We start from the raw sequence: 15506 nt of genomic DNA, 5'->3' as shown, positions 1-15506 counted from the left end.
ATCAAATGGCAGAGCTGGCATGAGGGGCCCACTTCTGCTTCGAATTCATATCATCGGAACATCAATTAACAAGTGAAGCACTGAATGGAATGAAAGTGGTGACAGGATTAATATTTTATCCTTCAACAATTCAAACAACTGTGTTTTCTGTCATCTCATTACTTTGATCAATGGCTCAGTTACCATATAATGTCTTATACACAACTCGCACATAATTCATAATAAAAACAGAAAATGCTGGATTAACTCAGCAAGCAGATCTGGCAGCATCTGTGCAGAGACAAACAGAGTTAACGTTTTGAGTCCATTGATCCTTCTACAGAACTGAAAAGGGATAGAAATGTTTTGAATTATACACTTGGAAAGGGGGTGTGGGGCAGAATGGAAAGTCAATGATAGGTCGGAGCTAAGGTGAGATTGGCAAAGGTGTCATGGACATGAAACAAAGGGGCGTTGTGGTGTGATGAGGGACTGAAGAGTGTTAATAGTAGGGGCAGCACGGTGGCGCAGTGGGTTAGCCCTGCTGCCTCACGGCGTCGAGGTCCTAGGTTCGATCCCGGTTCTGGGTCACTGGCCGTGTGGAGTTTGCACATTCTCCCCGTGTTTGCATGGGTTTCACACCCACAACCCACAGCGTAGGTGGATTGGCCACGATAAATTGACCCTTAATCGGAAAAAAATAATTGGGTACTCTAAGTTTATAAAAAATGAGTATTAATAGTGGCAATGGGAGAATAGCAAAATGTGTGAATAGGAGAACAGAGGTCAGGGGCGAAATTCTCCCCCAACGGCGGGATGTCCGCCGACTGGCGCCAAAGCCGGCGCCAATCAGACGGGCATCGCGCCGGCCCAAAAGTGCGGAATGCTCCGCATCTTTGGCGGCCTAGCCCCAACATTGAGGGGCTAGGCCGACGCCGGAGGGATTTCCGCCCCGCCAGCTGGCGGAAATGGCGTTTGTTTCCCCGCCAGCTGGTGCGGAAATGCGGCGCATGCGCGGGAGCGTCAGCGGCCGCTGTCAGTTTCCCGGCGCATGCGCGGGAGCGTCAGCGGGCGCTGTCAGTTTCCCGCGCATACGCAGTGAGGAGAGTCTCTTCCGCCTCCGCCATGGTGGAGGCCGTGGCGAAGGCGGAAGGGAAAGAGTGCCCCCACGGCACAGGCCCGCCCGCGGATCGGTGGGCCCCGATCGCGGGCCAGGCCACCGTGGGGGCACCCCCCGGGGTCAGATCGCCCCGCGCCCCCCCCAGGACCCCGGAGCCCGCCCACGCCGCCTGGTCCCGCCGGTAAATACCAGGTTTGATTTACACCGGCGGGACAGGCAATTCCTGGGCGGGACTTCGGCCCATCCGGGCCGGAGAATTGAACGGGGGGTCCCGCCAACCGGCGCGGCCCGATTCCCCCCCCCGCCCAATCTCCGGTCCCGGAGACTTCGGCGGGGGCGGGATTCACGGCGGCCAACGGCCATTCTCCGACCCGGCGGGGGGTCGGAGAATGACGCCCCAGTGCTCAGTGTGAGCAACACTAAGCACCAAGAGAAGGTGGTCATATGGAAGAGGGGTGGGTGTGTGGGGACAAGCCTGGGGAACCGAAAAACAGGAAACAAAAAGGTCAAGGTGCAGGAGAAAGTTCACAGTTTAAAGTTGTTGAACTCAATGCTCTATTCGGAGGTGGAGGTGCTGTTCCTCCAGTTTGCGTTAGAAATCACTGGAGCTTTGCAGCAGGCCGAGGATGGACATATGGGCAAGAGAGCAGGACGGTGAGTTGAAATGGCAATCGAACAGAAGGTTGGGGTCATGTTTGCGGACGGAGCGAAGATGATCTGCAAAACCGTCACCCAGTCTGCGTTTAGTCTCCCCAATGTAGAGGAGACCACATTGGGAGCAGCAAATGCAGTAAACCAAATAGGAGGAGGTGCAAGTGAAGCGCTGCTTAACCTGAGTCTTTGGGCCCTTGGGTGGTGAGGAGGGAGGAGGTAAAGCAGCAGGTGTTGCACCTTCTGTGATTGCATGGGAAGGTGCCTTGAGAAGGGGGTGAGGGGTTGAGAGTGATGGAGGAGTAGACCAGGGTGTAGCAGAGGGAGTGGTGCCTGAGGAAAGCTGAGGGGAAGGCAGGGTTGACGGGGAGATGTGTTTGGCGGTGGCATCATGCTAGAGTTGGCAGAAATGGCAGTGGTTGATTACTTGAATTGGGAGGCTGATGGGGTGAAAAGTGAGACAAGGGGACCCTATCATGGTTCTGGGAGCAAGGGGAAGGGATGAAGGCAGAGGTGCAGGAGATGGGTAGACACGGTTGACTGCCCTGTCAACCACAGTTGGGGGAGGGGGGGGCGGGGGGAGGATTCCTCGGTTGGGGAAAAAGGCAGACATGAAAGAAGCACTGGTCTCGAAGGTGGCATCATTGAGACGGTTGCAACATAGGCAGGAAAACTGGGAGAATGGGATGGAGTCCTTACAGGGAGTGGGATGTGAGAAGTTGTAGCCAAGGTAGCTGTGAAAGTCGGGGGACTTGTAATGGATGTTGGTGGTCAGTCTATCACCAGAAATGGAGACACAGAGGTCAAGAAGGGAAGGGAAGTGTCGGAGGTGGACCATGTGAAGGTGAGAGAGGGGTGGAAACTGGAAGCAAAAATCGATAAAGCTTTCCAGGTCAGGATGAGAGCATGAAGCGGCATTGTCATTGATGTGACAGAGAAAGAGTAAGACCGGAACAAGGATTGTTCCACATATCCCACAAAAAGACAGGCATAACCGGGGCCCATGCGAGTACCCAGAGCCACATCTTTTATTTGCAGGAAGTGAGGCAAGTTAAAGGAGAAATTGTTGAGTGAGAGAACAAGTTCAGCCAGGTAGAGAAAAGTCGTGATGGATGGGGATTGTTTGGGCCTTTGCTCAAGGAAGAAGCAGATTACCCAGGCAGAATTCACTTCCCTGACTTTCCAGCCATGAAGGAGATAGGAAAAGAGCATCTCAATAGGGAAGGAAGACAGGAATGGAAAACAACAGAAAAGAACAAGAAGAAAACAGACAACTGGTGCTAAAGATGCAGGACAACACACAGGGAGAGAGAGGTGAGGATTTCATGAGGGCGACGGGGATTGTGCCCACTGTTTAGAGAATCATAGGAAGTCAATTCACTTCTGCCACTCGCATTAATTGCCGCTTGAAGGCTTCAATTGGAGGTGCGGCAAGAAGAATGTTCACAGACTGAATTGGAATAGAGGCAGGGTTCCAACCACCTGATTAAAGGCCGTCTAGTCCACTAAACCCGTCACAGAGATGGTCACAAGATTCCGTCCCAACATTGTACTCATGTTTTCACGTCGCTCCATTGCGGTAAATCTGCAGTCCAAATGGAGGGTAAAACCCCTACAAACTTGCTGTTCGTAGATAAATGCAGAAGGTCAATGGCACCAACGTTAACAAAGACTCTCGAGAAAATGCTGGAAAACCCCAGCAGGTCTGGCAGCATCTGTAGGGAGAGAAAAGAGCTAACGTTTCGAGTCCAGGTGACCCTTTGTCAAAGCTAAAAGACAGAGAAAGTGGGAAATATTAATACTGTGGAGTGAGAATGAAAGATGAGTCATAGCTGCAGAAACCCAGGGAAATGGGGTGCTAATAACTGCTCTGCCTTTTGGCTCAGATCTGGTATGTCTCTCCTGTGGGGACCATGAATTGGATTCAATTTGAAATTGAATTGGTCTTTGGAGCTAGATTAGGGGTTTGCCCCTGTCCACACTCTGAGCTCTGGTTTTGTAACTCAGAAAAAGTAATAGCGACAGAAACGACGGGGAAAGAGTGCGATGGCAGTCCCCAGGGAGAACAAAAGGCGTGAAAGGCCAACCAGCAGAGAAACTAACATCAAAAGGTAAATTGTGACAGATGTAAATGTGGGGGGGGAGGGAAAGGGGGAAGTAAAGGGGAGAAAGGGTAAGGAAAGGTGGATAAGATGGGGGGGGGAGGGTTTAAATATATATATAAAGAATGACAAGAGAGAAATAAATGGTAAAAGACAGTTAAAAGAAAATGGGATGACAACAAATGGGTCGAGATGGGGTAGAGCTAATCATCTGAAGTTGTTGAATTCGATGTTGAGACTCGAAGGCTGTAGCGTGCCTAACCGGAAGATGAGATGTTGTTCCTCCAGTTTACGTTAAGCTTCACTGGAACATGGCAGCATACCAAGGACAGACATGTGGGCATGAGAGCAGGGTCTTGTGTTAAAATGGCAAGCAACGGGAAGGTCAGGGACCTGAATACACACAGACTGAAGGTACTCAGCAAAGCGATCACCCAGTCTGCGTTTGTTCTCTCCGATATAGAGCAGACCACATTGGGAGCAGCCCCAATGTTCCAGTGAAGCTCAACGGAAACTGGAAGAGAGCGTCACAGGGAGCAGGAGAGAGGCACAGGGAGCAGGAGAGAGTCACAGGGAGCAGGAGAGAGGCACAGGGAGCAGGAGTCACAGTGAGCAGGAGAGAGGCACAGGGAGCAGGAGAGAGTGACGGGGAGCAGGAGAGAGTCACGGGGAGCAGGAGAGAGTCACAGGGAGCAGGAGAGCGTCACAAGGAGCAGGAGAGAGGCACAGTGAGCAGGAGAGAGTGACGGGGAGCAGGAGAGAGTGACGGGGAGCAAGAGAGAGGCACAGGGAGCAGGAGAGAGTCACGGGGAGCAGGAGAGCGTCACAGGGAGCAGGAGAGAGTCAAGGGGAGCAGGAGAGAGTCACAGGGAGCAGGAGAGAGTCACGGGGAGCAGGAGAGCGTTGCAGGGAGCAGGAGAGAGTCACGGGGAGCAGGAGAGAGTCACAGGGAGCAGGAGAGAGGCACAGGGAGCAGGAGAGAGTGGCAGGGAGCAGGAGAGAGTGACAGGGAGCAGGACAGAGTCACAGGGAGCAGGAGAGAGTCACAGGGAGCAGGAGAGAGGCACAGCGAGCAGGAGAGAGTGACGGGGAGCAGGAGAGAGTGACGGGGAGCAGGAGAGAGTCACGGGGAGCAGGAGAGAGTCACTGGGAGCAGGAGAGAGTCACAAGGAGCAGGAGAGAGTCACAAGGAGCAGGAGAGAGTCACAAGGAGCAGGAGAGAGTCACGGGGAGCTGGAGAGACTTACAGGAAGGAGAGAGTCACAGGGAGCAGGAGAGAGTGACGGGAGCAGGAGAGAGTAAAGGGGAGAAGGAGAGAGTCACAGGGAGCAGGAGAGAGTCACGGGGAGCAGGAGAGAGTCACGGGGAGCAGGAGAGAGTCACGGGGAGCAGGAGAGAGTCACTGGGAGCAGGAGTCACGGGGAGCAGGAGAGAGTCACTGGGAGCAGGAGAGAGTCACGGGGAGCAGGAGAGAGTCACTGGGAGCAGGAGAGAGTCACAGGGAGCAGGAGAGAGTCACGGGGAGCAGGAGAGAGTCACAGGGAGCAGGAGAGAGTCACGGGGAGCAGGAGAGAGTCACGGGGAGCAGGAGAGAGTCACAGGGACAAGGAGGCAGTCACGGGGAGCAGCAGAGAGTCACTGGGAGCAGGAGTCACGGGGAGCAGGAGAGAGTCACAGGGAGCAGGAGAGAGTCACAAGGAGCAGGAGAGAGTCACAGGGAGCAGGAGAGAGTCACGGGGAGCTGGAGAGACTTACAGGGAGAAGGAGAGAGTCACAGGGAGCAGGAGAGAGGCACGGGGAGCAGGAGAGAGTCACGGGGAGAAGGAGAGAGTCACGGGGAGCAGGAGAGAGTCACGGGGAGCAGGAGAGAGTCGCGGGGAGCAGGAGAGAGTCACGGGGAGCAGAAGAGAGTCACGGGGAGCAGGAGTGAGTGACGGGGATCAGGAGAGAGTGACGGGGAGCGGGAGAGAGTCACTGGGAGTAGGAGAGAGTCACTGGGAGCTGGAGAGAGTCACGGGGAGCAGGAGAGAGTCACGGGGAGCAGGAGAGAGTCACGGGGAGCAGGAGAGAGTCACGGGGAGCAGGAGAGAGTCACAGAGAGAAGGAGAGAGTCACAGGGAGAAGGAGAGAGTCACGGGGAGCAGGAGAGAGTCACAGGGAGCAGGAGAGAATCACGGGGAGCAGGAGAGAATCACGGGGAGCAGGAGAGAGTCACAGGGAACAGGAGAGAGTGACAGGGAGCAGGAGAGAGTCACTGGGAACAGGAGAGAGTGACGGGGAGCAGGAGACACAGGGAGCAGGAGAGAGTCATAGGGAACAGGAGAGAGTCACGGGGAGCAGGCGAGAGGCACAGGGAGCAGGAGAGAGTCACGGGGAGCAGGAGAGCGTCACAGGGAGCAGGAGAGAGGCACAGGGAGCAGGAGAGAGTGACGGGGAGCAGGAGAGAGGCCCAGGGAGCAGGAGAGAGGCACAGGGAGCAGGAGAGAGGCACAGGGAGCAGGAGAGAGGCACAGAGAGCAGGAGAGAATCACGTGGAGCAGGAGAAAGGCCCAGGGAGCAGGAGAGAGGCAGAGGGAACAGGAGAGAGTGATGGGGAGCAGGAGAGAGTGACGGGGAGCAGAAGAGAGTCACGGGGAGCAGGAGAGAGTCGCAGAGAGCAGGAGAGAGTGACGGGGAGCAGGAGAGAGTCACGGGGTGCAGGAGAGAGTCGCAGGGAGCAGGAGAGAGTGACGGGGAGCAGGAGAGAGTCACGGGGAGCAGGAGAGAGTCGCAGGGAGCAGGAGAGAGTGACGGGGAGCAGGAGAGAGGCACAGGGAGCAGGAGAGAGTCACAGGGAGCAGGATCGTGTCACGGGGAGCAGGAGAGAGTCACGGGGAGCAGGAGAGAGTCAGGGGGAGCAGGAGAGAGTCACAGGGAGCAGGAGAAAGTCACGGGGAGAAGGATAGAGTCACAGGGAGCAGGAGACAGTCACAAGGAGCAGGAGAGAGTCACAGGGAACAGGAGAGAGTCACGGGGAGCAGGCGAGAGGCACAGGGAGCAGGAGAGAGTCACAGGGAGCAGGAGAGAGTGACAGGGAGCAGGAGAGAGTCACGGGGAGCATGAGAGAGTGACAGGGAGCAGGAGAGAGTCACAGGGAGCAGGGGAGAGTGACGGGGAGCAGGAGAGAGTCACGGGGAGCAGGCGAGAGTCACAGGGAGCAGGAGACAGTGACAGGGAGCAGGAGAGAGTCACGGGGAGCAAGAGAGAGTCACAGGGAGCAGGGGAGAGTGACGGGGAGCAGGAGAGAGTCACGGGGAGCAGGAGAGAGTCACAGGGAGCAGGAGAGAGTCACAGGGAGCAGGAGAGAGTAACGGGGAGCAGGAGTCACTGGGAGCAGGAGAGAGTGACGGGAGCAGGAGAGAGTAAAGGGGAGCAGGAGAGAGTCACTGGGAGAAGGAGAGAGTCACAGGGAGCAGGAGAGAGTCACGGGGAGCAGGAGAGAGTCACGGGGAGCAGGAGAGAGTCACGGGGTGCAGGCGAGAGGCACAGGGAGCAGGAGAGAGTCACAGGGAGCAGGAGAGAGTGACAGGGAGCAGGAGAGAGTCACGGGGCGCATGAGAGAGTGACGGGGAGCAGGAGAGAGTCACGGGGAGCAGGCGAGAGTCACAGGGAGCAGGAGACAGTGACGGGGAGCAGGAGAGTGTCACGGGGAGCAAGAGAGAGTCACAGGGAGCAGGGGAGAGTGACGGGGAGCAGGAGAGAGTCACGGGGAGCAGGAGAGAGTCACAGGGAGCAGGAGAGAGTCACAGGGAGCAGGAGAGAGTAACGGGGAGCAGGAGAGAGTCACTGGGAGCAGGAGAGAGTGGCGGGAGCAGGAGAGAGTAAAGGGGAGCAGGAGAGAGTCACTGGGAGAAGGAGAGAGTCACAGGGAGCAGGAGAGAGTCACGGGGAGCAGGAGAGAGTCACGGGGAGCAGGAGAGAGTCACGGGGAGCAGGAGAGAGTCACAGGGAGAAGGAGAGAGTCACAGGGAGAAGGAGAGAGTCACGGGGAGCAGGAGAGAGTCACAGGGAGCAGGAGAGAATCCCGGGAGCAGGAGAGAATCACGGGGAGCAGGAGAGAGTGACGGGGAGCAGGAGAGAGTGACGGGGAGCAGGAGAGAGTCACGGGGAACAGGAGAGAGTGACAGGGAGCAGCAGAGAGTCACAGGGAACAGGAGAGAGTGACGGGGAGCAGGAGACACAGGGAGCAGGAGAGAGTCACAGGGAACAGCAGAGAGTCACGGGGAGCAGGCGAGAGGCACAGGGAGCAGGAGAGAGGCACAGGGAGCAGGAGAGAGTCACAGGGAACAGGAGAGAGGCACAGGGAACAGGAGAGAGTCACGGGGAGCAGGCAAGAGGCACAGGGAGCAGGAGAGTGTCACAGGGAGCAGGGGGGAGTGACGGGGCGCAGGAGAGAGTCACGGGGAGCATGAGAGAGTGACGGGGAGCAGGAGAGAGTCACAGGGAGCAGGGGAGAGTGACGGGGAGCAGGAGAGAGTCACGGGGAGCAGGAGAGAGTCACAGGGAGCAGGAGAGAGTGACGGGGAGCAGGAGAGAGTCACAGGGAGCAGGAGAGAGTCACAGGGAGAAGGAGAGAGTAACGGGGAGCAGGAGAGAGTCACTGGGAGCAGGAGAGAGTGACGGGGAGCAGGAGAGAGTAAAGGGGAGCAGGAGAGCGTCACTGGGAGAAGGAGAGAGTAACGGGGAGCAGGAGAGAGTCACTGGGAGCAGGAGAGAGTGACGGGAGCAGGAGAGAGTAAAGGGGAGCAGGAGAGAGTCACTGGGAGAAGGAGAGAGTCACAGGGAGCAAGAGAGAGTGACGGGGAGCAGGAGAGAGTCACGGGGAGGAGGAGAGAGTGACGGGGAGCAGGAGAGAGTCACGGGGAGCAGGAGAGAGTCACGGGGAGCAGGAGAGAGTCGCAGGGAGCAGGAGAGAGTCACGGGGAGCAGGAGAGAGTGACGGGGAGCAGGAGAGAGTCACGGGGAGCAGGAGAGAGTCACAGGGAGCAGGAGAGAGTGACGGGGAGCAGGAGGGAGTCACGGGGAGCAGGAGAGAGTCACGGGTGCAGGAGAGAGTCGCAGGGAGCAGGAGAGAGTGACGGGGAGCAGGAGAGAGGCACAGAGAGCAGGAGAGAGTCACAGGGAGCAGGATCGTGTCACGGGGAGCAGGAGAGAGTCACGGGGAGCAGGAGAGAGTCACGGGGAGCAGGAGAGAGTCACAGGGAGCAGGAGAAAGTCACGGGGAGAAGGAGAGAGTCACAGGGAGCAGGAGACAGTCACAAGGAGCAGGAGAGAGTCACAGGGAACAGGAGAGAGTCACGGGGAGCAGGCGAGAGGCACAGGGAGCAGGAGAGAGTCACAGGGAGCAGGAGAGAGTGACGGGGAGCAGGAGAGAGTCACGGGGAGCATGAGAGAGTGACGGGGAGCAGGAGAGAGTCACAGGGAGCAGGGGAGAGTGACGGGGAGCAGGAGAGAGTCACGGGGAGCAGGAGAGAGTCACAGGGAGCAGGAGAGAGTGACGGGGAGCAGGAGAGAGTCACGGGGAGCAAGAGAGAGTTACAGGGAGCAGGGGAGAGTGACGGGGAGCAGGAGAGAGTCACGGGGAGCAGGAGAGAGTCACAGGGAGCAGGAGAGAGTAACGAGGAGCAGGGGAGAGTCACTGGGAGCAGGAGAGAGTGACGGGAGCAGGAGAGAGTGAAGGGGAGCAGGAGAGAGTCACTGGGAGAAGGAGAGAGTCACAGGGAGCAACAGTGAGTGACGGGGAGCAGGAGAGAGTCACGGGGAGCAGGAGAGAGTGACGGGGAGCAGGAGACAGTCACAGGGAGCAGGAGAGAGTCACAGGGAGAAGGAGAGTGTCACGGGGAGCAAGAGAGAGTCACAGGGAGCAGGAGAGAGTCACGGGGAGCAGGAGAGAGTCACGGGGAGCAGGAGAGAGTCACGGGGAGCAGGAGAGAGTCGCAGGGAGCAGGAGAGAGTCACAGGGAGCAGGAGAGAGTCACGGGGAGCAGGAGAGAGTCACGGGGAGCAGGAGAGAGTCACAGGGAGCAGGAGAGAGTGACGGGGAGCAGGAGGGAGTCACGGGGAGCAGGAGAGAGTCACGGGTGCAGGAGAGAGTCGCAGGGAGCAGGAGAGAGTGACGGGGAGCAGGAGAGAGGCACAGAGAGCAGGAGAGAGTCACAGGGAGCAGGATCGTGTCACGGGGAGCAGGAGAGAGTCACGGGGAGCAGGAGAGAGTTACGGGGAGCAGGAGAGAGTCACAGGGAGCAGGAGAAAGTCACGGGGAGAAGGAGAGAGTCACAGGGAGCAGGAGACAGTCACAAGGAGCAGGAGAGAGTCACAGGGAACAGGAGAGAGTCACGGGGAGCAGGCGAGAGGCACAGGGAGCAGGAGAGAGTCACAGGGAGCAGGAGAGAGTGACGGGGAGCAGGAGAGAGTCACGGGGAGCATGAGAGAGTGACGGGGAGCAGGAGAGAGTCACAGGGAGCAGGGGAGAGTGACGGGGAGCAGGAGAGAGTCACGGGGAGCAGGAGAGAGTCACAGGGAGCAGGAGAGAGTGACGGGGAGCAGGAGAGAGTCACGGGGAGCAAGAGAGAGTTACAGGGAGCAGGGGAGAGTGACGGGGAGCAGGAGAGAGTCACGGGGAGCAGGAGAGAGTCACAGGGAGCAGGAGAGAGTAACGAGGAGCAGGGGAGAGTCACTGGGAGCAGGAGAGAGTGACGGGAGCAGGAGAGAGTGAAGGGGAGCAGGAGAGAGTCACTGGGAGAAGGAGAGAGTCACAGGGAGCAACAGTGAGTGACGGGGAGCAGGAGAGAGTCACGGGGAGCAGGAGAGAGTGACGGGGAGCAGGAGACAGTCACAGGGAGCAGGAGAGAGTCACAGGGAGAAGGAGAGTGTCACGGGGAGCAAGAGAGAGTCACAGGGAGCAGGAGAGAGTCACGGGGAGCAGGAGAGAGTCACGGGGAGCAGGAGAGAGTCACGGGGAGCAGGAGAGAGTCGCAGGGAGCAGGAGAGAGTGACGGGGAGCAGGAGAGAGTCACAGGCAGCAGGGGAGAGTGACAGGGAGCAGGAGAGAGTCACGGGGAGCAGGAGAGAGTCACAGGGAGCAGGAGAGAGTCACAGGGAGCAGGAGAGAGTAACGGGGAGCAGGAGAGAGTCACTGGGAGCAGGAGAGAGTGACGGGAGCAGGAGAGAGTAAAGGGGAGCAGGAGAGGGTCACTGGGAGAAGGAGAGAGTCACAGGGAGCAGGAGAGAGTCACGGGGAGCAGGAGAGAGTCACGGGGAGCAAGAGAGAGTCACGGGGAGCAGGCGAGAGGCACAGGGAGCAGGATAGAGTCACAGGGAGCAGGAGAGAGTGACAGGGAGCAGGAGAGAGTTTAGGGGGAGAATGAGAGAGTGACGGGGAGCAGGAGAGAGTCACAGGGAGCAGGGGAGAGTGACGGGGAGCAGGAGAGAGTCACGGGGAGCAGGCGAGAGTCACAGGGAGCAGAAGAGAGTGACGGTGAGCAGGAGAGAGGCACGGGGAGCAAGAGAGAGTCACAGGGAGCAGGGGAGAGTGACGGGGAGCAGGAGAGAGTCACGGGGAGCAGGAGAGAGTCACAGGGAGCAGGAGAGAGTCACAGGGAGCAGGAGAGAGTAACGGGGAGCAGGAGAGAGTCACTGGGAGCAGGAGAGAGTGACGGGAGCAGGAGAGAGTAAAGGGGAGCAGGAGAGAGTCACTGGGAGAAGGAGAGAGTCACAGGGAGCAGGAGAGAGTCACGGGGAGCAGGAGAGAGTCACGGGGAGCAGGAGAGAGTCACGGGGAGCAGGAGAGAGTCACAGGGAGAAGGAGAGAGTCATAGGGAGAAGGAGAGAGTCACGGGGAGCAGGAGAGAGTCACAGGGAGCAGGAGAGAATCACGGGGAGCAGGAGAGAATCACGGGGAGCAGGAGAGAGTGACGGGGAGTAGGAGAGAGTGACGGGGAGCAGGAGAGAGTCACGGGGAACAGGAGAGAGTGACAGGGAGCAGGAGAGAGTCACAGGGAACAGGAGAGAGTGACGGGGAGCAGGAGACACAGGGAGCAGGAGAGAGTCACAGGGAACAGCAGAGAGTCACGGGGAGCAGGCGAGAGGCACAGGGAGCAGGAGAGAGGCACAGGGAGCAGGAGAGAGTGACGGGGAGCAGGAGACACAGGGAGCAGGAGAGAGTCACAGAAAACAGGAGAGAGTCACGGGGAGCAGGCGAGAGGCACAGGGAGCAGGAGAGAGGCACAGGGAGCAGGAGAGAGGCACAGGGAGCAGGAGATAGTTACGGGGAGCAGGAGAGAGGCCCAGGGAGCAGGAGAGAGGCACAGGGAGCAGGAGAGAGGCACAGGGAGCAGGAGAGAGGCACAGAGAGCAGGAGAGAATCACATGGAGCAGGAGAAAGGCCCAGGGAGCAGGAGAGAGGCACAGGGAGCAGGAGAGAGTCACAGGGAACAAGAGAGAGGCACAGGGAACAGGAGAGAGGCACAGGGAGCAGGAGAGAGGCACAGGGAGCAGGAGAGAGTCACAAGGAGGAGAGAGGCACAGGGACCAGGCGAGAGTCACGGGGAGCAGGAGAGAGTGACGGGGAGCAGGAGAGAGTCACGGGGAGCAGGAGAGAGTCGCAGGGAGCAGGAGAGAGTGACGGGGAGCAGGAGAGAGTCACGGGGAGCAGGAGAGAGTCGCAGGGAGCAGGAGAGAGTGACGGGGAGCAGGAGAGAGGCACAGGGAGCAGGAGAGAGTCACAGGGAGCAGGATCGTGTCACGGGGAGCAGGAGAGAGTCATGGGGAGCAGGAGAGAGTCACGGGGAGCAGGAGAGAGTCACAGGGAGCAAGAGAAAGTCACGGGGAGAAGGAGAGAGTCACAGGGAGCAGGAGACAGTCACAAGGAGCAGGAGAGAGTCACAGGGAACAGGAGAGAGTCACGGGGAGCAGGTGAGAGGCACAGGGAGCAGGAGAGAGTCACAGGGAGCAGGAGAGAGTGACGGGGAGCAGGAGAGAGTCACAGGGAGCATGAGAGAGTCACAGGGAGCAGGGGAGAGTGACGGGGAGCAGGAGAGAGTCACAGGGAGCAGGAGAGAGTCACAGGGAGCAGGAGAGAGTAACGGGGAGCAGGAGAGAGTCACTGGGAGCAGGAGAGAGTGACGGGAGCAGGAGAGAGTAAAGGGGAGCAGGAGAGAGTCACAGGGAGCAGGAGAGAGTTACATGGAGCAGGAGAGAGTCACGGGGAGCATGAGAGAGTCACGGGGAGCAGGAGAGAGTTACTGGGAGCAGGGGAGAGTGACGGGAAGCAGGAGAGAGTAACGGGGAGCAGGCGAGAGTCACAGGGAGCAGGAGAGAGTGACGGGGAGCAGGAGAGAGTCACGGGGAGCAAGAGAGAGTCACAGGGAGCAGGGGAGAGTGACGGGGAGCAGGAGAGAGTCACGGTAAGCAGGAGAGAGTCACAGGGAGCAGGAGAGAGTCACAGGGAGCAGGAGAGAGTAACGGGGAGCAGGAGAGAGTCACTGGGAGCAGGAGAGAGTGACGGGAGCAGGAGAGAGTAAAGGGGAGCAGGAGAGAGTCACTGGGAGAAGGAGAGAGTCACAGGGAGCAGGAGAGAGTCACAGGGAGCAGGAGAGAGTCACGGGGAGCAGGAGAGAGTCACGGGGAGCAGGAGAGAGTCACGGGGAGCAGGAGAGAGTCACAGGGAGAAGGAGAGAGTCACAGGGAGAAGGAGAGCGTCACGGGGAGCAGGAGAGAGTCACAGGGAGCAGGAGAGAATCAAGGGGAGCAGGAGAGAATCACGGGGAGCAGGAGAGAGTGACGGGGAGCAGGAGAGAGTGACGGGGAGCAGGAGAGAGTCACGGGGAACAGGAGAGAGTCACAGGGAGCAGGAGAGAGTCACAGGGAACAGGAGAGAGTGACGGGGAGCAGGAGACACAGGGAGCAGGAGAGAGTCACAGGGAACAGCAGAGAGTCACGGGAGCAGGCGAGAGGCACAGGGAGCAGGAGAGAGGCACAGGGAGCAGGAGAGAGGCACAGGGAGCAGGAGACACAGGGAGCAGGAGAGAGTCACGGGGAGCAGGAGAGAGTCACGGGGAGCAGGAGAGAGTCACGGGGAGCAGGAGAGAGTCACGGGGAGCAGGAGAGAGTCACAGGGAGAAGGAGAGAGTCACAGGGAGAAGGAGAGAGTCACGGGGAGCAGGAGAGAATCAAGGGGAGCAGGAGAGAATCACGGGGAGCAGGAGAGAGTGACGGGGAGCAGGAGAGAGTGACGGGGAGCAGGAGAGAGTCACGGGGAACAGGAGAGAGTCACAGGGAGCAGGAGAGAGTCACAGGGAACAGGAGAGAGTGACGGGGAGCAGGAGACACAGGGAGCAGGAGAGAGTCACAGGGAACAGCAGAGAGTCACGGGAGCAGGCGAGAGGCACAGAGAGCAGGAGAGAGGCACAGGGAGCAGGAGAGAGGCACAGGGAGCAGGAGACACAGGGAGCAGGAGAGAGTCACGGGGAACAGGAGAGACTGACGGTTAACAGAGAGTCCCGCAAAGTGTAAATAGCAGCAAATGTGTTGTGAACTTTCCGTTTACCCCGGTGTGAAAAGATGTTAAAGTGAAAATCTTGATGCTCATTGTGTCTACCAGCTCTACATGCTCAACACTAAAGTGTAATGGCTCTGAATGAGGCACCTTAAAATGCAGACTTATGTGAACATTTTCGCAAACTAAGACGTGAAGAATACAATTATAATTAATATAAGAAGATAATAACTAGGAGCAGGAGTAGGCCACCTGGCCCCTCGAGCCTGCTCCACCATTCAATGAGATCATGGCTGATCTTTTTGTGGACTCGGTTCCACTTACCCGCCCGCTCACCATAACCCTGAATCCCTTTACTGTTCAGAAATCTATCTGTCTTTACCTTAATGTTTAAACATATGAATCACCGCCATGATACTTACTTCGAGGCGCAAGAGATTCAAATTTATGCTCCAAGTCATCTGCAAGATGATGGTACTCTTTCTTCCTTAAGGCATTTATTATCTGAGTTTCCCAATTGTTCCGTCTTCTCATAGAATCGAATAAAATAGGTATTGCTGCCTCATTACCATCATTTCTCTCTGTTGCTCTTATTTTTTCCTAAAGGGGTGAAAGGGAGAGATTTTGTCTGAAGTACGTGTTTCAGGAAAATAATTTTGAAAGTAATTGTTTACGTTCCGTTCCACCTGTAGAAAAAAACGTCTACATTTTCAATCGAATTTCATTGATTTCCTCACCTTCTCTGTTTGAGTTGGTCTTTGGCAGGTCTTTCCATTCTCAGCTATTTTGTATTTTCCTAAACAATTCTTTCCATCTGATCTTTTTATTTAAAAAAAAAAAGAATTTTCTATTCAGTGATTTATGAGTTATACAACTCAATAACACCTCCTCAAATGAGGATCCCACTGAGCGGATCATGAGCTCCAGAAAAGTTGTGGTAAATGGGGGTGGGGACTAAAGGTTTGGCTATTGGGAATTTGAAAGTGCCAAGTGACTTGGGGGAAGAGCTTATGCCAGGGACAGTCTCAGAAGAACATGGGAAGTCCACATAATATCTTATTCATGCTGCCAGTTCATAAGTCGAATCATATCATTTTTAATATAAATTTAGAGTTCCCAA

At 57.3% G+C, this 15506-nt stretch overlaps 1 protein-coding gene across 6 annotated transcripts in view; it reads right to left on the bottom strand.

The window, feature by feature from the left end:
- Window positions 1-15506, bottom strand: part of LOC140409267 (uncharacterized) — a 64636-nt gene that overhangs the window by 10665 nt on the left and 38465 nt on the right. For all 6 annotated transcript variants that reach the window (XM_072497626.1, XM_072497623.1, XM_072497622.1 and 3 more), the window contains one exon: window positions 14809-14986. In XM_072497626.1, coding sequence (XP_072353727.1) covers window positions 14809-14986 — 178 coding nt within the window. The remainder of the gene's footprint in view (window positions 1-14808; window positions 14987-15506) is intronic.

The sequence above is a fragment of the Scyliorhinus torazame genome, chromosome 3 (assembly GCF_047496885.1).
Source record: "Scyliorhinus torazame isolate Kashiwa2021f chromosome 3, sScyTor2.1, whole genome shotgun sequence".
Classification (NCBI taxonomy): domain Eukaryota; kingdom Metazoa; phylum Chordata; class Chondrichthyes; order Carcharhiniformes; family Scyliorhinidae; genus Scyliorhinus; species Scyliorhinus torazame.
This window is presented reverse-complemented; position numbering and strand designations above follow the sequence as displayed.